Here is a 26109-nt window from a genome sequence, read left to right on the forward strand (position 1 = left end):
CTGTGACTGGCCAAAGTCCTCCAGTTGGCTCTATGGCTGAGTGGGGACTAAAACCCAGATCACCTGAGTGCCAGACCCGCACTCTTAGTGGCTACACCACACTGGCTATGTTTGTGGTTTTGTGCACACTGTTTTTTTTACAGTTTAATCAAATAAAATCCCTAAGCAGTTCATAAATTTTAAACATTATTTTAATGTTTATTTTAAACATTTAAAGAAATAATTTATTGATGTATTTATTTTATAGGTGATACTTCCATACCACTTACTACAATATAAATATTAACATCACATTGAAAATGCAATATTAAAAGTAAATCCATTCACAATACTAGTACAGAGCACTAATAACAGTATGGGCTTCTCTACATATACATGATAATTCCTCACTCACACTAGTCTGTGGGTGCTTTACATCATATTCACCTTCCACAGTCTCCCATTTTCCATGGGATTTTGGCCATTATTATCTGGAAGGTATGCTATGAGAAGCTTCAGAATTCCTGCAGTTCTCACTATACTGCAGTGCTACCTTCTGCTTGTGTAAAGGCAGATACAGAAAGGCAGGGGATGAAAAATGCTAGGGGGGAAAATCCCCATGTGTATAAAGGAGCTGATCTTAATGCTGCAAAGAATCCATAATAGAAACTTCAGGAAAGGTTAAACACCTAATGAAAGAAATGCTAAGATTGAACAGCAGGGTTTAATGGAAAGCCAGGGAAAGTAAGTGCACTCTCAGGTGGGTTTTGAAACATGCCACCGTCTCTGCTTTCCAGATTGCATGAGCTTTTCCAGCAGATGGGTGGAAAAACCAAGAAAAGCATTGTTGAGGTATTACATGGAAATACTCTCTTAGGTTTGGAATATTAAACTTGTTAGGCCTCTTATGATCTTAAAGGTGGGCTAAGAATGTACCAGGCAGTCTGCTAGATATCCTGGTCCCAAGCTGTTAAGCATACACTTATATCTTGCTTTGTTTTCCAAGGATTCAAAACTGGATACAAGATCCTCCTCCTCTCCATTTTATCCTCACAACAATCCTGTGAAGTAGATTAGGCTGAGAATCTGAGAAGTAGTAGCCCAAGCAGCAATTTGAACACAGGTGCAACTTTCTGACTGCTGTACTGTACACTGGCTTATGGTGGTAAGACTGAGGGCAGAAGTTCACTATGTAATCTTAGACCTGGACTTAAAGCTTTTATAGCAGCAAGGTTGTTAGTGAAATTGCAGGTGCTCAGGGTTGAGAAACTGTTGTTCTTCAAAACCATGATACACAGTTTTAAAGCATGAACTGACACCTGGGGGAGGGGGGCAGAGCAGAACAGCACCCTAGCTGGAAATGTGGTATCATATGAAATAGAAAGCTGGCACAATGTTCAAGTACCTAATTTTTAAGGCACACCTTTATTGTCCCCCTCCAAAAGGGACCTACCTCTTTTTTGAGAAACAGTTGTGATTGACAGAACAATGTAGAGTCTCCCTTATTTATAGCATGCCTGGGAGAAGAGTTAATTGACAAAGTGCTGAAGGCCCCAGAAAAGCCTCCTTTATTTATCACCATAGCCATTATTAATTATCTGCCCACACCCCTCAGAGGAACATTTGGGATGGGAACATCAAGGATGGGAAACATGTGGCCCTCCAGATGTTCAGCTACAACTCCTGTCATCTCTTCACCTTGGTTATGGCGACTACAGTAGTTGCAAACTGCCATCCACCAATACCCAGAGGGCCACATATTCTCTATCCTATTGTCTTAGGTCACACAATATGACAAGCCAGAGTATGGGTCGAGCATGGGTTGTTACTGAACCATGTGAGCGGTCATGTGAATTAAGCTGTTCTAACAAAGCATGCTTGCTATCCGTAGTGCACAACTCAACAAAAAAGCATGGATTCCATTTGTGAACGGTTCTTAGTTATCAATCATTGTTGAGTGTTGCTGCGTTCGCAAAACAACTGTCAAATCACTCAACAGTAAGTTACCACTAAATGCAGGAAACCCATCTGTGTGACACATTGTTGAGTGTGTGATCTCAATGTAGGGATGATTCCTGCACAGCCTTCTTCCAGCTGGCATTTCCACTTGTAAACTTGTCACGGATTTCAGTGAATTTTGCTTCTACCGAAGGATGTATCTGCATGGGTAGTTTAGGGAATCAGATGCACTTCTGCCAATCTACCTACCCTGCATTCCAAATGTCAGGTGCTCTGCCAGGTGGCCCCCCCTAAAGCTTGCAGCCTGGTTGATGTGTCTCAGGGTTACTATGCAACACACTCCCACAACCCCAATTCTCATTGAAGTGACAAACCACAAGCAAGGTTATCTCCCTTACAAACATGTGCTGTAGGGCCATCTGATGTTTTGCACAGTAACGATCTACCGCATGTACTGTATATACAGAATAGCAGTTTGGAAGAGTCACACCCCAAGGAGCAGACAGTTGGAGGTTCCAGGTGCCTGTCTACCATGTGCTCACAAATACCCATGTATATTATACAGTGCTGACTGCTGCAAATGCCAGTGTATACATTGCCCATGTGCTTGCAAAGGAAAGTATGACCGATTATAGGACAGCCAAGGCATTAAGGAGCAAATTGTTGGCCTTTTCCCCACCAAAACACAAACGGTGCCTCTTTCTAAAGTGAGATCAATCCTTCCTGGGCTGCCATCTGGTGGCTAATCACATCGATCTTCTTCCTTAGAGAAAGCTTCCCTTCTCCAGCCTGTCACACACTGAAATTATTCACCATTTCTCAAGGAGTGTTTTTATAGTTTAGGAGGAAAGAAGTTTTTGTATCTTCTCGTTACTGGTACAAGGGTCTTTTTGCCATTTGGTTTTAGATTTGAACAGGAATCATTCGCCCATTCATTTGGAGGACGCACGGCTCATCCTACTATTCGAAACATTTGTTTTACAAAGCTTTATTTCAAAGGATAGTAAAAAGAGATGCCTATGCTTTTGTGTTTAAAATTTTATTTTAAACCCTAGAATTACAAAGACAGCTAAATGCTTCCACAAAATGACACATATAAAATAAAATGGACAATCAGGTATCAATCCTATAAGAATTTTACTTTGTTTAAACAAGCATACTTAATTTTAATTGGAGTACTGAAAATTATTTCTTTCCATTCCCCATGGAAAAAACACTCCCAACCTAAGCAATAAGAATACACAGCTTCATAAACCTACCAAAGTAGATTCAGTATTGGCTACATGTCCATTCCCCTCTACATTCGTTCTTCCCTCCCTCACAGGAGACCCACTCTGAAAAAGTAAAGATTACTTGGGAGGGAGTACATACTGTGGATAAAGGACTCTAATAGAAAAGCTGTGAATTAGGAGGCAGGCACTGTAGGGTTGGGAAGCACTCAGATGGCAAATAAAGGACGCTTTTGATAACACCTTCCCTTGAAGTTGCCAAGACCAAGATAGTGGTCAGAAAAAACCCCACTTGCCTTTGAAAAAAATTCTTTGGAAGAAGGGGAATTAAAATCTTCAATCTCTCCAGATCAATGTGGTCAACCTATACAGCTTTTAAAGAGGGAAATCCAAATAATCAAGTTTTTTTTCACAGATGCTATTTAATCTCCCTCCCCCCTATAATAAGAGCACACCATCCTCCTCTGAAAGAGCAAAGTAGTGGAAAGCTTATATACCTCACATCCAATCTTCACAAGAGCTAAAAACACACCATCCTACTTGCATTCAGCCAAAGCTGAGTCTTATTCATTCTTGAAAAAAGCTAGCCTTATTTTTCTTCTTTTTTTAAAAAAAGCAAGTTACAGCATTCAGTTGCAGGTACCCAAGAGCTTCCACTATGGTTGTTTCTCAAACCCATAATTTAAGGGGCCTTATTCATTTTTTTTTTCTAAAATCTTCTCCAAGGAGTGGGAAAATTAAGAATATCCCCTATCAATCAGACTGTCTTCCCTCATGCTTAAAAGACAAACAAGTATTGCATACCTTTAAGAGGGAGGAAAGATGAGCACACAAAAATATCTTTAAAATTACAATTGAAAAAGAAAATCCAAGCCAAAAAATGGAGCTGTCCATATTGATGGGTGTTTAAGTAATTGGTTTAAACTACTATGGGCGGAAAATAGTTCAGTCTTGTATAAAGCTGCACTAGAAAGGTGTAGAGAATAAAGGAGAAATCTATTTACAGAGTAGAGGTCAAGGATGTCCAAGAAAGAAGGTCCCAAACTTGCACTTCACTTTTTCTTAGTTGACTTCTTTGCACTGGACTTTGCTTTGGGTTTCGATGCTTTCGCCTTTTTAGGCTTTGATGCTTTCACTGGCTTAGCCTTGACAGTCTTTGGCTTCTTGGCTTTCTTTGGAGCAGGTGTGGGCTTCTTTTTGGCTTTCTTTGCCGCAGGCTTGGGCTTCTTGGCTGGCGACTTGGCAGCAGCCTTTTTGGGCTTAGCTGCTTTCTTGGGGGTTGCAGCCTTCTTGACTTCCTTTTTGGCCTTTTTAACTGGAGCTTTCTTGGGTTCATCTCCCTTGGCCAAGCGGAAGGAACCTGAAGCACCAACCCCTTTCGTCTGCTTGAGGACACCTGTTGTCACCAACCTCTTGATGGACAACTTGATTTGGGAATCAGCATTCTCACCCACCTTGTAGTGACTCTTGATATATTTCTGAATAGACTGACGGGAGGAGCCAGCCCGGCTCTTTTCAGCCTGGATGGCAGCCACAATCATATCAGAGTACTTGGGGTGGTCCGTCGACTTCTTGACTGCCTTGGCCCGCTTGGGCTTAGCAGCAGGTGCTGCAGTAGAGTTCTCAGTCATTGTGTCTTGCAATTTCCGTTTCCGAAGAGCAGCTTGTTGTCAAAGTTACCTGGCTTCTGGGCTGCTCCTAAAAGTCTTTCTTTAGGCACACAAGACTCCTTCCAAATAGCCTTGTTGCTGAGGTTCACGTTGATGAGTTGTGCCCAACTTTTCCCCTCAATTCTTGCAGATTCTTTAAAATGCACAAGTGGAGTGTCGCCCCCTTGAGGTCTCTTCCAGGCAGCTGGTGGCAGGGTGTGGTCAGGGCAGTCTTCCCAGGGAATGCCCCTCTGAAACTTAAGGAGGTTTGGCTAAGGCCGGCCGGCCAGCCTGCCTGCTTGCTTGCCTGCCTGCCTGCAAGCTTCTTCCTCTGGGCAGGCGCCCACTGCCGCCGCTTGGTGCCCAAAGCCCAGCCCCCGATCGCCTCTTTTCCTCCTCTCTGGGGCTCAATTCCCCACCTCTGCTGCCAGCCTCGGCTACGCTCCTACCTCTGCCTCTTGCTCTGTGTCTGGCTCTCTAGGCAGCAGCCGGCGCATCCGGGTATTTAGCGCTCAGGAGCGGACCGCGGTGAGGACAGGGCTGCTGGCTGCCTGTTCAGGCCCCGAATGGCGCCGCGCCGCCGACATCTGTGTTTCTTCCGCCGCCTAAAGCGGCGTTTTCCCGCTTCTCCCGGCAGCTCCTGGGCCCGGCAGCCCTGCCGCCGGCTGCTCCGGTCCTTGAGCTCTTGGGCCCCGCGGCCGGCTCCCTCTGTCGCCGTCCCCCGCCTCCTCAGGGCGCCCCAAACGGCGCTGGGTGCGAGTGGGGTGCAGCGACATTTCCCCTTTGCTCCCCCATAGCGAAGCAGCCAAGGGGGACCCGGACGGGGCGAAAGGCGAGCAACAAGGGGCACCCCTGGGCCGCCGGGAGACCCCCATCCCGGATCTCTGGGCGCTCCGAGAACCGCGCAGGGGGGCCAGGAGCAGACCGCAACTAACACAGGGAGCCCCGAGCCAGGCGAGACTCAGCTCAGACCTGCCCAGGAAGGGGGGGAGGAGTGGCTCCCCCATGGGTGGGGGGGCTGTGGGGGGACCCCTGCCCCCCATCCCGTGGTCCCCCTTTTCCGGCCGCCCCCTCTTCGGAGCCCCAGCGCTGCAAAAACTTTCCTGTTTGTTAGATGGGAAGTTTGCAGCCATCCCCTCCCCCAAGGAGTACCTGGCAGCCCCCTGCTTGGGTTTGGGGGAGACAGGGTCCCCCGGCTCTACCTTGACTCTGCTAAGCGGGTGGAAAGGGACGGGGGGGCAGCTTGCTACATTCACCCCCTGTCCCCCCAAAAAAGTCGTTCACTGGCTGCAGTGGGTTCTGAATAACTAGTTGTCTATATAAGAAGGAAAAATTGGGGAGGGGGAGACGGCACCTCTTTCTTTTTGCATCCAGGTACTGGCACCTTCTCAGATAGCCTTTATTCCTTCCGGGCTGCACCTGTGTCCCTCCCCCAATAATTTTGCACCCCACCAAAGTGCTATGGAGATTTACATAGGCTGTTTTGTTCTTGCTTAGTTTTTTCAAGGTGGAGTCGATCCTTTGGCTTAAAAACACTTTCTTAACATCATTCGTCAGGGAGGGAAGTCGGGGTACGTGACGGGTGGGATAAAGAGCAGCTTCACGAAATGTATTAACTATAATTTCCCAGTCCTGGGGGAGTGCTTAACTGTTGTTAGGAGATTAAATGTACGTGCCATCGCCATCTTGCTGGGAGAACTGAGGTTGTTTTTTTTCCCCTCCCATCTCCTCATGTGTTCTTCTTTCTCTTAATAAAGATATTAATTGTTTAAAAAGCGTAGTAGCAACATTAAAGATGCGGACTGCCTACGATACCGAAGAACTCCGGAGAGGGAAAGTAAAAACACCTCTGGAACACTTAAAAAAATAAATGATAAAATCAAGCTGGCATCCTAGCAACACGGAGAATACTAGCAACAAAAATATACATCTAGGCACTTTGACATCTCAGCCCCCCCCCTCATCCTACGTTTATTCCCCCACAGCTCAGCTTAAGAAGTTTAAATTTGTGGCATCTATTTAGGATAAATAATAATAAAGGGTGCAGTTCTGTGACTAGAATATGAATAATTCAACCTCCATATCTTTGAAGTGCCCATAGCTTTGCTCTTCGTATGATTTTTTCCGTGGGTTCTTTCCTCCAAAAAGTAATCGGACAGGTGTTTATCGACCTCGAAAAAGGGAAAACACTAATCTGAATATAAAGGGCATGCAGGGAGAGTGTTAGGATCCTACTCGGCGACGGACAGAGGCAGGCTTGGTGTTAACCCACCAATAATACAAGAAAGTTATTCAGCAAGTTCCAAAGTGAGAGGACCGTGGAGGGGGCGGCGGTGGGGGGGGGGGCGCGGGGAGAGATCGGCCCCTACCACTTTCGATTTTTTTCCTGCATTCTGAACTGTAGGTGTTTGGGGGGATTCGTTTGCTGGTTTGGCTAAGAGATCAGGTTGCGGGCTTAGGCTGCTCTTCTCCCTTCTTCCACCCTCGCTACTATCCTGGTGTATTTATCAAAAGCGACACGGTTTAAACAAACACACACATTTGATGGGGAGAGGCGATAACGTGCCTTGTAGAAACTTTTTTGTGAGGAGGAGGAGCCGTATTCCTTTTGATGTGTTCTACCAAAAGAAGAAATGCAATAGGAGAAAAGATTAGCATGCTTGCGAATTAAATGTAAGTTTCTATTTCCCACCCCCCACCCACCCAGCCACCCCAATATTTTAAAGTAGAGACTTAAAGGGTATTTGTTGGTGGAGAAAGATTGTTATCTCTGAAGACAACATAAATGTAAAAAGTGCAGTGCATGCAAAATTGTATTACATATTTTTCAGAAACTTAAAAGAGTGTTTGGAGTAAAAACAATAGAAGTGATAACATGTTTTCTTCGTCTTCTCGCTTCGGGAAAGAGCATGGACAAGTTGATTCGTGCAAATATTTCGGATGGAGCTGAGCAAGATCCTCGCAAGGTCCATCGCGTGCACAGTAGCCCATGGACGGTCCTTTTGGCTAGCAGTCATCGCCGCTTTGAAGAGCCTCTCCTCAGTCAGCTGATTAGTTTTTACAGAGAGGGGTACGGTTAAGCTTTCACCGAAAAGAGCCACCGTAGGATGCGTGAGCGGTGGCTTGTGGGAAATGTAGTCAGCGAACTGATGCGTGTTCTCCTGTAGAAACGACAACGCAGGATTACCAAAGAAACACGAACGTAACCATTAATTCGCCGCGGCGGCAGAGCGCATAGCGAGACACGTCTTTGCCTTGGGCAGGGATTACGTGCAGACTAGAGTGCATTTGTGGAGAGTCCGACCTTGTACGCAGGAGGCAACATCTCGGTCCCTTTGTTGTACCGCTCCAAGCCACTCAGTGGTTTTCCGTTAAGATTTCTTGCTGGTACATGTGGTATTTACTTCCCGTTTGTGGTTTTCCCGGAACTTGAGGCTTCACCTCAGTTTCTCCTGTAAGAAGTACCGCCTGGTGCGTTAGGAAAGAACTGCACCGTGTGGAATGGGTCTTAAAGACCGGTTTAATTTATTTAGGACGCGATCCTGCGCATGTTTAAACAGAAAAAAAAATCCTACAATTCCCAGTATTCTCCAGCTAGCGCCCTTAGAGCACAATCCTTTGCATGATTATTCAGAAGTCCTACTGAATTCATTGGAACTTACTCCCAAGTCGGTATGACCAATATTGCAGTCTTTGTAGAGTAAGCTTGTATTGGCTGCGGCAGGAAACGTTCATTTAAAGGAGGAACGCGAAAATGTAGATTTAGGTATAACTGCCTGGTGTCTCTTAATCCACTATAAAGGTAAATACAGGATTGTGTCCAGTTAGTCCTATCTAGAATAGACCTATTGAAATAAATAGGACTGCTATTAAACAGTGGACACAAGCCTCACTGGTTTAATGTTCGGCAATTTTACAAATGCAATTATTAACATAATCCACGAGCTCTTCATGAGATATGCTGATGGTGGTTTAAAAAAAATAAAATATGGAGGACAGAATGTTTCTGTTTGGCAACAATGGTATTTCTGCCATGGCTGTGTTCAAAGTCCTATTACCACATGATGATGAAGCACGAAAATGGTGATAATTGCCTCATGCCCAATTTCATGTACAGAAGCTGACCAGACTAGGAGCTAAAATTTACTTCCATGCTGGCTACTGCCCTTCACGGCAGCAGGTTACTCTTTATCAGCATCAGAGCAATGGAATTCTCTGGAAGGCAATGGAAGACATAGTTGGGCAGCTGCTGATATCTCACACTTCGACCCACTGCTGGACCCAATAATCCCCCTGGACTTCTCTCCACAAGGGCAGCCTACTTGTTTGCCTGCCTCTTGTCCTGGGCCAAACAATGGCAAGGAGTAGATGCTACCGCCTACTTCTCCATCAAAGAAGCTGTGGGTTGGGAAAGGTGTGGTAGGCAAGACATGGAAAGCAGACCATAATTTAACATGTGCGAGGAGGAAGAGTTAGAGCACCCACTGCTCCCAGCTACATCCTACCCCTCATCAATGACTAAATGGAAAGGACAAGGACAGTATCTTTTAAGAAGTATTTAAATATTTTTAGTATTTTATGTGTAGATCATCCTCTGCATACATTTTCTTATATTATTACAACAAGATGGGTTAGTACAATCTACATATTGCAAATTTTCAAGAAGAAGCTCAAAGTAGGAGAGAATTATTTACCTCTGGACATCTTATGCAGCAACTAATGCTGCTTCCCTGCTAGCAAACTGAGTCACCAATTCTTGTCCATGTGTGGCAAGCCCTGAGAATTCCATTGCTCAAGTGGCCTTAACTATTTAATTCTTCTGAGGGGTGTCAGTGTGCAGCATTTGTCTCTGGAAGAAGCAGGCTCCTTATGTTGGCTCCACCAACTTCTCCCAGGAACTTTTGGTTGCCCCCCCAGAAGCACTAAATTGCTATTGCAGAAGCAGTGTGGGCTGCTTGCACAGTGGAATTGGTGGGGCACAAAAGAATGAGAGGGCATAAGCACCCTTTGGATACTGCTCATGGCACTGGTGAAATTAAAACCACGGAGTTGCCAGGTTGCTCATTTGGCCTCACTGCAAGTTAATTGGCTTGCACTACCTCCAATTTCTGTTTAGGCCAGCTAAAGAAAAAAAATGCTCAGGATGCTTTGCACCAGCAGTGGGCAACCTGGTGCCCTCTAGATGTTTTGTATTATACTTCCCATCGGCCCCAAACATGGCCAGGTTTTACACAAATGAACATTTACTTAGACTACACTAAATGCTTTTTGATATAGCTTTTACTTCAAAAAAGAGGGAGATTATATATTCAGAACAAAGCAATTTCTTTCTACACAACCAAATCCTATGCTGCGACTGCTACTGCAGCAATGACTCATTTGCACTGCTACTTAAGGGGCAATGCCATGATCCGAAAACAGTAGTTGGTGTTTGGGTACAGATAAATTTGGAACACTAATCCAGTAGCCATCATAAGCAGAACTGTGTATGCTTCTGATGTATGCACACATCAAAAGTATACACATAATTCAGCACATTAAAACATCACAACTTCCTATTTCAAAAGATCACACCTTTTAAGGAGCATGTTTCTAACCCTCATGGTGGTGAATAGAAGCTTTAGTGAGGCCAGCTCATCCTAGTAAGCAGAAAAGAACAAATGCAAAAGCAGCAAATTGCTAACAAAGACTTTAAGTGAGATACTTGTATCTTCCTTCAATAAGAGGCATAGATTGTACAAATAGTTAAGGCAGCCATCCCCAGCCTGACACTTTCCTGATATTTAGGGCAATTGTGGGTTAATCTATTATTTTCACATTAACTAGAAAGCCATAATTCAGTAGTAATTCAATTGCTAGAGAGGCCTGAAGATGAACATTAGTATCTCCTAATGTTGCTTCAAGCAACCTAACAGAAAGCAACCTAAGGCCAGGTTACCATGAAAGCAAGAAAGAAAAAACTTGTGGTTTTGCGACCTGTTCACACACTTCGATCAGGCCTTTTGAAGAACGGGACCCATTATTTTTGCACATCACATTCTGTAGTTGCAAATTGTGAAGCGCAAGCGCTCTTCGTGGCAGTCATAGCCATGCTTCCCAGCAGGGTCCCAAAATCCAGGCAACTACGTTGATCCGTACAAACCTCTAGCAGTTTCCATAGAATGTCCATTGCAGACCAAGCTACTCCAAAGGACTGTATTATAACCAAGAAAGTATTTTGTTGCTGAGAAATTTCATTCCCCCACAGCTACTAAGAGGATCTCAGTGAAGCTCAGAGAGAACAGGGAAGCCTGTGGGGGTGCCAGATCCTGCTGGCACCTGCTAATCCAAAAAGTGCCAGCACTGTCTCTGAGAGCCTTGATTCCCTGGGTTCTGCTCCCTACACAGCATGCTAGCTTGCAAGTGTAACCATTAACAAACCAATGTTGTAGCACATCCTCACCTCTTAAGAGGGCTGATTCTGTTTAGGGTCCTGGCCAATAGGCCCTCCTTCGAAATAGCACCTACTGGTAGTCAAGGACAGTCCATTCCTTCCCCAACTCAGCACTCCATGACTCTGGGGCATTATTCAGCCTTCATAACCTTTTACACTGAAATGTTGCTCCTTTAAGGCACAACCCTGTGGATGTTTGAACAGAAAAAAGGCCTACAAGTCCCAGCATGCTCCATCCAGCATAGAATCAGTTTTCTTTCTAATCATGCACAGCATGGCACCTGTAATGATCTGCTAAACTCAGGGATCCCCCAAGCCTGCCAGTAACCAGGGGAGGCTGGTGACTGCTGTTAGTAGAGCTCCTTGTCGATTGCTGCTTTTCTCAAGTTTTATAGGAGCTACCCATTGTTTTGAACTTCATTCCCAAAACAGGCTCACCATCATGTATAGTTCCTATAAAGCTCAGAATAAAAGCTGCTGTTGATATGCCTGTTTCTATTAAGGATAGGCTGGGCATGTACACAGTAGGCATGTCATGAGTGGAGCCAGCTAGAGCCAGGGGTCAGACTAGATGGCCCAGGAAGCCCCTTCTGACTTGCTCTGTTTCTGTTTCCATATGGAGCCCCACTGATATAGGTGCCTGCCCTGCTGATTCCTCTCACTTTGGCTCAGTCCTCCTGGCACTCACCACTGGAGTTTACTGTTCCTGGAAGTGAAGGAATGGTGGATACTACTAACCAGCCAACCAGAACAGTAGGCAAGGCAGACTTCAGGCCTGTAGAATCTCTTTTCCTAAAAAGGATACTAGGAATCCCAGTGCACACTGGAGCAAAATATCACAACCTCAAATATAACCTGATGGGTTCTGAGCTAGCAGTGACTGGTTGAGAAAGAGATCCTGGGGTTGTAGGGGGCAGCTGCTGCGAAAAAGGTAAAACTTAATGTTAGGCATAATTAGGCAAGGAATTGGAAAGAAAACTGACAAGATTATATTGACCTTATACAAATCTATGGTGCAACCACATTTATGATACTGTGTCTAGTTGCAGTCACTCCACCTAAAAAAGGAGTATTTTGCAGTTGGAAAAATTGTCAAAAAACATGGAGGATTGGTGCAACTCCTTTTGTGAGGAAAGGTTACAAAATCTGGGTTTAGCTTAGCAAAAAGACAAGGGAGATGTAGGTGTACAAAATCATGCATGTTGTGTAGAGAGTGAACAGGAAGCATTGTGCCCCCCTCACATACTAGAATGTGGGGGTCATCCGGTGAAGCTGAAGCTGATTGGTGGTAGATTCAGGATAAAGGAGATACATATTCACACAGCGCATGATTGATCTGTGTAATTCCCTTTCACACAATGCAGTAATACGCCACCAATTTGGATGGCTTTAAATTTGGATTGTTGGACAAATTCAAGGAGGAGGCTATTACATATAGTTTTGATGGCCATAGCTGGGTTTTCTGTGAGCAGCTGCTTGGCTACCCTGTGAACAGAACGCTGGATCAGATGGACCTTGGGGCTCTTGTTAAGGAGACAAAGTGTTGACTCAAGCATGGGAATCCAACAAAGATTGAGCAAATTGTCATATATTAGGATACAAGTTCATACAAGTACAAATCAACATGCACCTTATAGGAGATCAGGCTATTAACAACCTGATTTAAGATGTTTGTTTTGTTCATGCCATTGTGAAACAATTGGGAGTCGTGCACTTGCTGATTTACTGCAAATCATCTCATCGTCTATGAAAAGATTCCTTTCTATGGTCTGCCATCCCAGCCTTACAAGCTTCTGAAGAGGAGGGAGATAAAATAGGTGAACTGATTTGAGCTGTCAAATAGCACTAGGTACCGGTGATGGTAAAGCGGATGTGAAAACAGCAAACGTGATCTTCTGTGAATATAGCATGTCTAGCACTTACCGTAACTTTGAGTACAGTAGCCTTCCCCAACCTGGGGCCATCCAGATTTGTCAGAATGCAACTCCCCAGCTGGTTGAGAAGGATGGCAATTAGAGTCCAGCATACCCGAAAAACACCAAGCTAGAGAGGGCTGATTTGCTGCAGAGAGAGTTCGTAACAATTTTTGTTGCCAAACCAAGAAACAAACAAGCAGCACCAACGTTTGTGTTTCAGGATTTTATTAAGTTAGTTTATAACTGTGCAGAAAAAGAAGAAATCAGTCACCGTCATCATTTGGCTCTGGCGACATTAGCAGTGAAGTCGCCCCTCACAGGAACATACAAGTGGAAGACGAGCTTCTGGAATGCTGTGGATGCTGTCACTGTGGTAGGATGCACAGGCATTTTCAACAACATGGGGAAAAAATCTGCTTGTGTTTCAAGGTTGTGAAAATGAACAACTAGTCCCAGATCCTTAACAAAAGGAAGCGAACATGAATGAAAAACCTTGTGTAGTCTTTGGACCGACACCAGTTTCTCTGACAAAGCCATCAGTAAAACATTCTCCCAGCAAGGTGCATCACCACGAAGCGATGCTGTCATTTCCAAGGAGACTCACCATAAAGCTGGATGTGTGTGACTTTCTGTCTCTGCTTGAAAAGAATTGGAAGTAGGTGGCCATTGGTATTTTAGATATACTCAAGGATTTTGGAAGAGGGATCAGTTATGATGACTAAAAGGAGGCTGGGGAGAAGGATCTGGTTTACTTCTCTGGTCAACTGCTGCTTAAAACATAGTATAGGATTCCATAATGTAACCCACCCCTCAAAACCATATAAAATATATTTTCATGTATAAAATCCCCAGAAGGTGCAAATACTAGGTTCCAGCCCAATACACGCTGAGTAATGCAGGTACATGTGATGGACAGTCCAATGGAGGTTTGGTCCTGTTTTCCTGGAGGGGGATGCTGCTTGCTAGGTTCCATCTTTGTCCTCCAAAGTGAGGGACTCAAAGCCAATTAACCTGAGGAATGGACAAAAAAAGAATTAAGGAAATTAACGCCTGAAACGTATTACACTGCGCAAGGTTTAGGACAGAGGTGCACCACTTGTGTCCCCTCCAGGACTTTAACATGTTCCCCCCATGAGAGCACACCTGCTGCTGCTGAATCCCGCCGCCTAAGCTGCCTGTATTCTCCACTCCACCCCACAGCAATCCTCACCCAGATCACTCTTGCCCTGCCACTCTTTGCAGCAAGAAGTGAGCACACAAACACCCCTTTGCCTAGCTTCCAAGGAGGCCCTATGCCCAATACAAGGGAGTCCTCTAATGCTGCAGGGAAGAAGCCCCCATCCACCAAACCCTCCCTTCCTCTGCATTTGGACTAATCAAGCTCTACTTGCCAATACTGTTGTGCAGCATTTCCTTCTCTTGCAAGGCTGCCATGGCCAGGCGCAGATGCTCCTTCAGCTGCTCAATCTCCCGCTCCGACCACTGCTTGATGTGGTTTAACTCTGTGTAGACGTCCTGGTATTTCTCCATGGCAAACTTCTTGTCCTGGGAGAGGAAGGAATCACTGCACGGAGACTGCTGTTTAGCTCATGGAAAGATCCCTGAGAGAATCCTCTTGTTCAGTTTACTCTATGCCCTCCCCCTCCCCCCCAAAAAATAGAACAGCTGGAAGAACATGGTAGCTGCATGGAAGTACAGACTGCAGGGGGCCAGAGGTCTCTGAAGGTTCCTCACCGATTCTCCTCTAGTGGTGCAGAACCTCAGAACAGGGTGCCAAATTAGGTCCTCCAAGAATTCCCAAAGTGGCCACACCCCTTCCCCAGCTTCACCCCCTCTTCCCACCCACCAACAGTTTGCTTGATTTCCCAGCTTTTGTGCCATTTATCTCCCCATTCTAAAAGGTTAGTTCCTGGCAGTAATAGTTTTAAACTAAAGTATGTGGAACCAGCTGCCTAGAGAGGTGGTGAGCTCTCCCACACTAGAGACATTCAAAAAGAAACTGGACAGCCATCTGAGTGGGATGGTGTAACGTGGTGTCCTGCAACAGCAGGGGGTTGGACTCAATGGCCTTCATGGCCCCTTCCAATTCTACTATTCTATGTTTCTGTGTTGGTATTTTGGGCACTTCCCCTTTCATCTTTGGCCTAAAATACCACTGGAATAAAGCTCCTAAAGGATTCTCCAAAATGGAATTCAACTCTCAGGCTGAAGGGTGTCCTGAACCCCTACCCCTAGTGTAATAGAAACCCTTTGGTGAGAAACAGAAATTTTAAAAGCTGAAGGAATCTTAGAGACTGTAGATTGGAAGGCCTTGATGTGCTGGTTATGAACTAGATTTTGACAGTACAGCTTTGAGTGTGGCTGGACAGCATGCCTGCAATGGGTAACAAAAATTTAAAAATGGGTAACAGTAATGTGAATGGGTAATGTGAATTTAACTTTGATCGTACACTGACATTCTGGAATGCTGCTGTTCTGGGAAAAAAGGGGGCATGCAAATCTAGTAACACTGCAGAGCAATTAAGAAGAATGGGAAGGTGCAGATGCACAGGGGAGAAGGAGCCCACCACTATAATCCTTCTGTTTCATGATTAAGGGCAGTGGTAGGTGGGTGGGTTGGGAGGCATTGGGTGGGTCAGGGAGTCTTTTGCCCCAGCGGTTGCATTCCTGCCACCACCGCAATGCTAAGCTGGACAATGGCAAAAGATGGGCTGCTGGATTTTGACAGCAAGATGCCCCTCCCTTTTTTACTGTTCCTAACTTTAGTGACCATGGCCACATGTGGCCCACTTCTGCTTTAGGGCAAAGATGGGACACTTCCAGCTTGGAGGACCTAAGCAAAGCCTCACCCTCTACCCAGAGCTCTGAAGAGCAAAGCCAGTATGCTCTCTGCTAGCACTTCTGGGATCCATCCTGGTTCAAAGGCTAGGATTCAGACAGTCTAAGGCTGCCAGCTGAATGCTCCTGTTGCACCATCCCCATGTGGCGAAGGGGATGGTGCAACAGGAGAGCTGAATCTGGAAGAGCCCCAGCCAGCACTTCAGTTGGGGACCCCAAAACACAGAGCAGGAGGGTTACGCCAGTCACCTTGCATTTCTTACAAGATATGAACGTAATATATAAAGTTTGTGCCCCAAAAGTTGCAAGAAAGAGAAGAATAATGGATTTAATTTTTGCTGCCAGAGAAGGGAACTATGGTCCTGCATGTCAGGAAGGAACCAGTCTGGGGAAGGCCACACTGACCTGTTGTGCCTGTCTCTAAGGCAGGAGTGATCCTGCTGGATTACAACTCCCATCAGCCAGCTTGACTATTGGCCAGAGACCAGGATGGAAGCTGGAGTCCAATGACATCTGGAGAAACAGGTTCCTCATCCCTGCTTTAAGATGTGAGCAAGACATACTTCACCTTCTTCCTACAAACAAGCAAATCCAAGTTGCTCCTTAGAGGTTTACCTTTTGCATCATTTGTAGTTCATCTCTAAGGCACTGCACCTCTTGTTTCATGTACTGGAGTTCATTCTCCTTCACTCGGAGCAGCACCTGTGAAGAAGGACAGAAGGGAGAAAAGTAAGGGAGAGAAGTCTTAGTATTAACCAGGGAGACAGTTTTCAATAAACTGCGATTAACTTTGTATTGCTCTGGAAAAGCATCAAGAGCGAAATTGTTCTTTTTATTGCCCTGGAGAAATAGCAAAAGCGAGATTGCCTAAGTGTCCTGAAATGCCTTCTGGCATGAAGCAAAGACACTGGAGTATGCACATTGTCATGAGCAAGCCAAGTGGCTTTCAATATGGACGAAGTACTCACAACTGTCTGGAGTGCAACCAGGTTTGGCAAGTAATCCAACCTGAGTAGAGAACAGACGCCAAGGGCTTCTTCACACAATCACTGCACAGCCGGTGGCAGCTGTGCGTACTGGCAGGGAGGAAGGTATGCAACTTCCATTTGCAGTAGCCCACAAACAGACAGCTAGCTCTGTGGATCAGCTTTCAGGTTCTGAATTCAGCATGGACTAGCTTTTGGCAGGCCATTACCATGCCACTGCAAAACTATATTTGCAGTAGCGCACCAATAGCCAATCCAAGCTCAGTTCAGTGTAAAGGTGTCAAGCACAAATGGTCAAAGCACTGTGGAGTTAGGTAACTTTTAATGTTTTAATGCTTTTGCCACTTTTAATGTTTTTGTTTTTACTCTTTCATTCTTTTAAATCATTGTCAAGTGCTTTCAGCATACTCGAGACAAATCAAGTTACAACTGAGGCTCTGTTTTTATTAATCAAATGGTTTTCACAAGACTACTCAGCAACAACTATAGAATTTCACATTCAGCTAAGAGGTCCATTGCTCTAAAATAAGTAGAATCAAATTTCTAACATGTAACTTCAGAGGACGGAGTCCTGCAAACACTGGTCTGGACCATAATCTGTAGGCAGATTTCCAGAAATCATCAAAGGTAGAAGCAGGGCAGCCATAAAAATGAACACAGTGGAAAGGAATTTGGTTTCAACAGAGGGAGATACAGCAACAAAGCTGGAAAGAAGGGCTGAAAGGAAGGAAGATCTGCTGTAGATGGGATCAAACCATTCACAGTTCTGTGTAAACATTTTTTTTTTAATTTGGGCATAGATGGACTTCAGTATCCCATGGTTTTTGTGGATACACACACGAAGAACAGGAATTTCAGTGCCCTTTGAACCTTGCTGTCTTCCTTTAGCAGGTAAATGCAAAACTAGAGATTCTATACATGTCTGGTTAAGCTGCATGATGCCGAAACCCCCATGTGCGGCTGGAGAAGTTCTGAGTTTCTTTGAGTTTAACCCGAAACAGGACAAGAGCCAAAGCTTTACACACAGAGCAGACCATCCTTTCCCAACCTAGCACTCTCCAGATCTGTTGGATTAGAACTCCAGTCATCCCAACCAAGTTGCTTTCCAATACATCCAGAGGGTGTCAGGTTAGGCAAAGCTGTAGTTCATGTAGCCCAGGGGCTGAAAATATGTTTGGCAATTGAGAAACTGTCCTGGGCGCCACCACAAAATGGCTTCCATAGGAAGCATAGCAAAGGATAGGTAACCTGCCAGAAAGACTGACAACAAGGCAAAAATGGGATCTGAGCCGCAGTGCACTGAACTGCCTTTGAGCCCAAAGTTTTCAGTGCCATGAGAAACCTATTTCGTAGCAATCCTAGCTGCCAGGGTGAAAATGTGTTAATTTTTCAAAAGAAGTGTGTGGGGTAGCAGAACAGCTTCATGGGTGCCAAGTGAGGTATCCAGGGCACAATGTTGCCCCTAAGTACCAAGATGCCAATTGCTGATGGAGCGCCTGGTTACAGCTCTTCTTTGTTCTATATGCTATCATTATTTTTCCCTTTTACTTTTTGTATAAAATGCAAGCACAGCCCTTCAGCGCTCAGAACCATCCTGTGAAAGAGCTCACCTTTATTAGTAAGCCATTGCCATTGTCGTGAGCCACAGAAAGAGCCCAGATATGGGCTACTGTAGTGGCATACAAACTGAAATAAGTAATAGTTGCATTTCACCTATGGGGAAGCAAGGCTGCCCTAAAACTTGTCAGAAAATCCATGCATGACTAACAACGGGTTTGTATTAAGATCCAAGTAAGGCACTCTCCAGATTGAATCACTCATTCGTTGCTGTACTGTTTTTTTGTTTATAAATTTTTTTCCAAATGCAGATGCCGCTGGAAATTGCACAAACCTCTCCCCTTTCCAGCCTTCCAAATCGATGACTATTTTCTTGGCACTCTGAAACACTGTGCTCTCTGATGTAAGCAGCTGTTCATACCCAAGACACAGAAACTCAGAAAACAAGGGATTTTCTGTTCAACAAAAAGCAATCATCTTCCTCACCTCGAGCTCACAAGAGTTCCTTTCACTGTTATGGGAAGCACCATCCTGTGAGCGTTGGGCTGTGATGAATGTCCGTAACTGCCCAATCTCCTCTGACAGGCGCCTCTGTAATTCCTGGAGGCAAGAATGCAAAAGTTGGGGCATCTGCTTTATTCAGCTTAAGGGTGGCAATGGACACAAATCATAAGTCCATCTTTCCAGGACTCCTTACCCCTTTCCCCAGCTTTTAGTATAGCCCATGCTATTTAGAAGAAGGGCTGAAGCTCACATATCTGTTTTGTATGCAGAGGTCCCAGGTTCAACCACTGGTGGCTCCAGGTAGAGCTGGAAAAACCCCTGCCTAAAACCCTGGAGAGCAGCTGCCAGTCAGTGCCTTGCCAACCATACTGGGCTAGGACCCACAGTGCAACCAGAATAAGGCAGCTTGCCATGTTCCTGCTCAGCTTGCTTCAGAAACAAGACATTTGTCAGTCTTCACAAAACCATTGCCAAAAGCCTCAAGTATCATGACCCAACAGCAGCTGCTCTATAAAATGTCAAGCAAGAACTTGGAGCTTTTTGCCTGACTTCTGAAGGACTTTTAAAGCTGCTTAAATTTACAGTGATTGCAACAGTCCCCCCCACCCGTAAAGACCTTCCTCAAATGCTGCCCCCCCCCTGCACCATTCCAATTCCTTCCCTTAGCAACACTTCCTATATTTAGAGGCAGAGCCATAGCTTGGTGGCCAAGGGCCTGCTTTGCATGCAGAAGGTCTCGGGTTCAATCCACAGCATATTCAAGTATGGAGAGGAATGAGTTCTGCCTGAAGCCTTGGAGAACCACTGCTGCCAGTCAGTGTCAACAACACTGGGTAGCTGGGCCCATGGTCTCACTTGGTATTAGCAACCTCCCTAAGTTCCTAGCCACTTGCCTGGTTTTGCCGCAGCAGCTCCTTTCCCTCCTGTTGGCAGCGCTGCAGCAGTTGCTCCTGTTCTTCTGCCTTCTGCATGAGATTCCCAATCTCCAGGCACTTCTGTGAATACTGTTCCGAAAGCACTTGCAGCTCCCGCTTTAGAGATTCCACATCGGATCTGCAGGAGAGGTTGGAATGTTGCACCAGGACTCCCTGTTATTTCCCCTCCCAGGCTCCCAGTAGCAACAGACCTCCCAACACTGGTATATCAGCACCCGCTGGCCCAAGGGCTACAAAAGCTGTACCTTGACCAGAGGATAAAAGGTGCTCGGCGGCAGAAAGGATCAGTCAGGTCTCAAATGACCAATCACTAACAGTTACAATTGGAAAAGAAGTAGGGCTTCCAGTGAAGATGTATATTATGCAGATCTACAATATTTAAGCTTAAGATGGGGTGGGGAGTCCAGTGTGAGGGCCAAACTCAGTTTTGCAGAAGGTCTTGGAAGCTGCACTGTAGCGGGGAGTAGGACTGAAGGTAAAAGCAGGCAAGACAAAAAATGCCAGCATATTTTAGCTGAAAGCCCTTATTGCCGATCATTCTGCCTTAGAAGAGGCATTAAAGCCTTTCAGGATAGGTGGGGAAAAACCTGCATAAAAGCCTGGAAATCACTAAACAATCAGCAACTGGGGGAAAGGGGGTGTGGTCAGGAGAAGGGGGTGTGGCTATCAGGAAAACTCAAGACTGAACTGGGAAGGGCAACATTTGGCTCCCGTGCCCGAGATAACTAAGCAGCCAGGATGTCACAACTGGGCATTTTGCCATTTCTTCAGCACCAGTGGCACTGCAGCCTGCATGTGGGAACCCACCATTGCTCCCTCCCTCTCTCCTAGGGGTCAACATTCAAAGTTTGCAAAGGGGCAAAATGTAATTCTAGAAGTGTTGCTTACCGATGTTGCTGATGAAGTGCATCTGAGTCTAAAACCCCTTTCTGGAAACTGCGGGTCCTGCTCAGTTCTTTGTTCAGTTCCTCCCTGTGTGCCTTCTTCAGTGCTTCAATTGCTAAAGCAAAGGGAAAGGAAAGGAAGAATGAGCGAGAGAGGAGGTGGCACCCGTATGAACTCTACCAAATTGAGATGCCTGGTGCATTTTATTGCTTCCTAACTAATGGGAGAAGCAAGGGTTTTCTTGGGCAGGGTCAGAGATCAATGGGAAAGCAAGTGCTTTCTATGCACAAGGTCCAAATCTAATCTGAGGCATCTCTAAATTAAAAGGAACTGCAAGCAGATAAGGAAGATTTTCTGTGCAAGGTGCCAGAGAGCTGCTGTCAGTCAGAGTGTGCAACACTGGCTTAGATTGGCCAAGTGCCTGACTCCGGATAATGCAGCTTCCTATGTTCAGAAATTTGCTGGCCAGTCCTCAGTTACTCCTATGCCATACAGCACAATAGCATAGCATACATCTATGCCAGCCTTTGCCAACCTGGTACAAATCCAGATGTTTTGAACTACAACTCCCATCAGTCCCTACAACATGGCTAATGATCAGGAAAAATAAGTTATTCTAGAGGGCACCCAGGTTCGGAAAGACCTACCCAGCTCTCTGTCTAATGCATCGAACTCTATAATAGCTTTCCCCAACCTGATATCTTCCTGATGTGTTGTACAACAATTCCTATAATCCCCCACCACATATGTTATATACTGCATGTGTGTTAGCCTGACATGCCTGATCCTGCCTAATCTTGAAAGCTAAACAGAGTCAGGTCTGGTTGAAATCTAGATGGATGACTTACTGCTGTTAGCCATCCAGACAACTTCAGCTAGAGGCAGTATGGAAATGCAGTGAATAATAATTATAATCCTATTAAGTTTATATAAAAATAAAACCAGCTCAAAGCTGGTTCATGCCTCCACATTTTATCCTCACAACAGCCCTATGAAGTAGGTTAGTCTGAGAGAGGGCCACTGGTCCAAAGACACCCAGTGAGCTTAAAGGTCCAGAGATGCATGGGAAGGCCTTGAGCCCCATTTTCTCCAATCTGAGCCCAACACTGGCTTATGGCACTAGGATTTTCCAGCTGGTATAAAGAAAAGACTGCTTGTGTGCATTCTTTAGCATGGTACTCTAAAGGAGATCTCACAGACACACAGACACGGGCATCAACCTGCAGCAGTGGCAGCTGCCTCCTCGAACAGAAGTCGCTCCTTCTCCTTCTGCAACTGTTCCATCTCCTGCCGGTGATGCCGCCGCAGTTCGGCCATGACCTGTTGGTGAGACGTCTCCATCTCTGCTAAACTGCGCTCGCATGCCTCCTGCCAGGTAAGATTTGAGGTGTGCGGGGAGAGGAAGGAGATGAAAATGAGAACAAAAAGCTTTTGGTAGCCTGATTGCTAGATTCAGGGCACAATCCTATGCCCATTCACACAGAAAAAACTCCTACAATTCCCAGCATATCCAAGCCAAATATGGCTGGCTGATGAATGTTGGGAGCTGTAGAACTTTTATCTCTCTTTACACATTGTGCACTTAGAAATGTGAACTCTGGAGAGTCCAGGAACCAGTGTCAGGTCTGGCAGACAAAACCACGAAGACCCCAAATGGGGTAGATTTTAAGGCAACTATGTATACTCAATGTTATGACAGGAAAACAAAAGCCCTTCAATTTTCTCCATACTAGGTTTTGATATCTTTAAAACACCATCCTATATGGTGCAATGTAAATACCCACAACTTGCTTCCCTTTACTATGTTCATCCCTGTTTCATATATGGGGGCAGCATATCAAGGGTAGGTCAGCACAGAAAGTAGTAACAGGTTTCTCATAACATTAAACAGGCAGCATGAAACCATACAGTTTTCAGGGATTAAGTTATAAGGTCACACTCCTGATGGGGGGGGCACTATTTTTTAAAAATATGGAGTATAACTGAGACAGAGAAAATCATTCCTTAAAAGGGAATGGCAAACTGATTGTTTCGAGATATTTTTTTTGTGGGGGTTTTGATTTATGTAAATTTAATTTATGTACTAGTACTGAAAATTTTAGTATGCGAATATATCCAACAGCATATGTTGCACCTTCCAGGACTTCAATTTGAGGTCTATTCACAGCAGGAAAAAGAGTAGTCCCAGACATGGCGGCTGAGGGTTGAGGGGCAGTAACTCTCATTGCAATCTAAAGTCCAGGCTGGAACAGCTTGGAAGCTTCCCCCAAACTCCAACAAAATGCCTGTTCCAGCATTAATAATAGCGCTAGAACAGTATTCCTCCTACCCTCTTCCATCTCGCTTGTCAGATCGAAGTGGGCAAGGTCTTCACAGCTCTGTGAGCCCGATTTAGCATTATGAAAACAAGCCACCATGAACCCCAGCATCACACACTTGCACAGAAGAGTTCAGAAGCCTTTGCTTCTATTTTAGATTAACTGCAGCCTCACACAGTTAATATTACTTATAGTTAGGTGAAGCAAACCAGCCTTAAACCATTGTTTATGAAGTTGGCTCGTTTCTACTAATGGCAATTAACTGAAGGAAGCAGACAGGAAGAAAACTGATATGTTTGAAACATGGTGCAGTTTTGCAAATATGCTGAACAGGCAGAAAGATGAACAAGTGGGTCCCAGAGCAAACCAAGCCAGAACTTTCACTGGAAGCAAAGATGAAAGAATCTGAAGCTATCATACTCCAGGCACATCATGAGAAGGCAAGACTCATTAGAGAAAATAATAATGTTAGACAAAAAGTTCAAGGCAGAAGAAGAGGAAGACCAACTGTGACATGGATCAATTCCATAAAGGAAGCCACAGTCTTGAGTTTCTGAGCAGGGCTGTCAAGGACAAAATGTTTTGGAGGACTGTCATTCATAGGGTTGCCATAAGCTGGAGACAACATGATGGAACATAACAACAATGCATTAATTCAGGCTTGGATGACACAAGCAACTGTGGTTAGTCTAAAATGGCAGTTGATTTCCTTCCTGCAGCCAAGTGTGGGCAGGAGCAGGGCTGAGAGCCTAAGTCTCACCATGATCCATTCTAATGAGGCTAAACCATAGTGTTATGCAACCTTTCCCAACTTGCATTTCAGTTTCTTAGAAGGCGGGGGGGGGGGGGGGGAACCATGCAAAAGCTGGGAAACACTCAAGCCACTGACAGGGGAAACCCCAAAGCGCCAGACTGTCCCAGGAAAGGCAGGTTCAACTTGCAGGCCAGAGGTTTGGCATGCCTGGTTCTACTATAATCCCTGCTCTAAAAAAGACTCTCAGCATGTCGGGTATTTGCATAGGACAAGCAACGTTTTCTTCCCAAACTTAGTTCATACTTCTCTCAACACATGGGAGTTTGTCCTAGTTTAACTATGAAGTCAGTAATCTCCTTGCTCAGCTTTAGTTGGCAAGCAGGCAGGCCAGAGTTCTGTGACATACTGCACTGTTTATTTTGATTCCATTAATTGACCACATAGGTCACAATGGAAGGTGTGCCACTGGGAAGGGACTGGCCCATATTTCTTTCTAGCATTGTAGTACCTACTGACGTTAAAACTCTGGAATCCAGAGTACCAATCAATGGATTTTAACTCTCCTAGTTATTAGCCAGCCCGCTGCTTTTCAACAGCAGCCAGAGAGGCAGCCCAACAGAATGCCAGTGAAAATTTGGCCACTCGAGCAAAGCATGTTTTGCTGTTAGAACAGCATTATGAGGTTTCCACAGTGGCAGTAACTTTCCCCTTCAGCAAACATTGATGGGTGGAGATGCGATATACATATCTAGACAGGCCAGCTTCCTGCCTACAGTTCCTCAAAGATGTATTTGACCATGGCCATAACATGTGTTTCAGATTAAAAGGAACCGCAGGATTTTTGTGTTGGCAGGAAATATGGAGATCATCTAGCCCAGCCCCTTGCTTGATGCAAATCTTAATGAAGAAATGCAACCATTAGGATCACTGCTTAAATATGTTCACTGAAGAAGAGTCCAGCACCTACCCAAGCAGTCTGTGTCACTACTGAACAGCTCTTAACATTCGGAGCTTTCCTTTAACGTTCAGATGAAACCTGCTTTATTCACATTTCCAACCATTCATTCAAGACCTAACCTAATTTACTTTGCTTTTCACACAACTGTTGTCATTGTACTTCAATTTCAGGCCAGGGCCCCTATCACAGTACTAATGAATCAGTCATGGAGGTGGGGGTGGAGATTCCACTCCCTGTCTTCTTCAAAAGCTTTGTTTAAACACAAGAACTTCGACAAATATTTGGGCACAAGGTTCTCCCTCCTGTTCTTGAACCTGCCACTGACCACCTGTTGAATGAAGGGAAGGAAAGATTTCTTTGTTGCCCTGTCCAATCTTCCTCCAGCTGTTCCCCTTTTCTCTGTCTCTATCTGCACTGCCAGCCTCTAGCCTTGCTGCTCCTTTCCACCCTGCCGTAGCCATTATTCGACTAGAAACACAGAAACAGAGCAAGCCTTCTAGAAGGGGCCTCCCAAGCCTTCTAGTCTGACCCCTGGCTCCAGTTGGCTCCGATCATGACATGCTTACCATGTGCATGTTCAGCCTATCCTTGAACACCCTCACCAATGGGGCTTCTACCACCTCCCGTGGAATCCCGTTCCATACCCTAGGAAAGTGGTGGCAAACCTATGGCACGCGTACCAAAGGGGGCACGCAGAGCCCTCTGTCGGCATGCGAGCCAAGTTGCCCCAGCATCACCCCAGCAGCCGAGCATCGGATAACAGCATACACAGGGGCCATGCGCATGCTTGGAAAGGAGTAGTGGTGCCAGGCGATGAAGTCACGAGCCATGACTCATTAGCCGCGACTCGTCCGAGCTTTCGCATGGCTGGTCAGTGCGCTGCCACAGACAGACAGACAGACAGACTTGCTTGGACTGGCTGTGAGTTGTTTTTTCTAAACTAAAACCTCAGTTTTCAGGTTTTATTGCAGTGTTGGCAGTTTGCGATAAATAAGTGGGTTTTGGGTTGCAGTTTGGGCACTTGGTCTCTAAAAGGTTCACCATCACTGGATTAGGGTTAGAAAAACGAGGTGTCCTGGCATGATTTTGATACTTAGAATGTGTTTAGAATGGACAGAAAGGATGAGCTGTGCAGGAACAGCTACTTAAGGAAGGCTTTTTCAAAATCGCCCTCTTTTCAATGGTATTTTACCCCTCTATAAGGGTTAG

General features: G+C 45.3%; 2 protein-coding genes across 3 annotated transcripts in view; both read right to left on the reverse strand.

Annotated features, from left to right (window-relative positions):
* Window positions 1–2961: 2961 nt before the first annotated feature.
* On the reverse strand, window positions 2962–5299 carry LOC123028925 (histone H1.0). The gene has a single exon (XM_044441283.1). The coding sequence runs from the start codon at window positions 4796–4798 to the stop codon at window positions 4220–4222; it is 579 nt and encodes a 192-aa protein (XP_044297218.1). The 5' UTR covers window positions 4799–5299; the 3' UTR covers window positions 2962–4219.
* An 8074-nt stretch (window positions 5300–13373) lies between these two features.
* LOC123028845 (TRIO and F-actin binding protein) overlaps window positions 13374–26109 on the reverse strand; it is a 66663-nt gene continuing 53927 nt past the window's right edge. Inside the window, exons 13-19 of one of the 2 annotated variants that reach the window (XM_044441126.1) lie at window positions 22091–22238; window positions 20874–20985; window positions 19944–20103; window positions 19033–19146; window positions 16619–16705; window positions 14557–14710; window positions 13374–14176 (exon numbers count right to left, since the gene is read on the reverse strand). In XM_044441126.1, the coding sequence (XP_044297061.1) occupies window positions 14172–14176; window positions 14557–14710; window positions 16619–16705; window positions 19033–19146; window positions 19944–20103; window positions 20874–20985; window positions 22091–22238 (780 nt within the window). In that variant the 3' untranslated portion in view covers window positions 13374–14171. Of the gene's footprint in view, window positions 14177–14548; window positions 14711–16618; window positions 16706–19032; window positions 19147–19943; window positions 20104–20873; window positions 20986–22090; window positions 22239–26109 lie in introns of those variants that run through there. The other variant, XM_044441127.1, reaches the window with a different exon arrangement.

Source organism: Varanus komodoensis, unplaced genomic scaffold (assembly GCF_004798865.1).
Source record: "Varanus komodoensis strain SLA01 unplaced genomic scaffold, ASM479886v1 scaffold39, whole genome shotgun sequence".
Taxonomy (NCBI): Eukaryota; Metazoa; Chordata; class Lepidosauria; order Squamata; family Varanidae; genus Varanus; species Varanus komodoensis.

Coding starts and splice junctions, on each gene's coding strand:
- LOC123028925 (XM_044441283.1), bottom strand. CDS start 4,798: ATGACTGAGAACTCTACTGCAGCACCTGCTGCTAAGCCCAAGCGGGCC.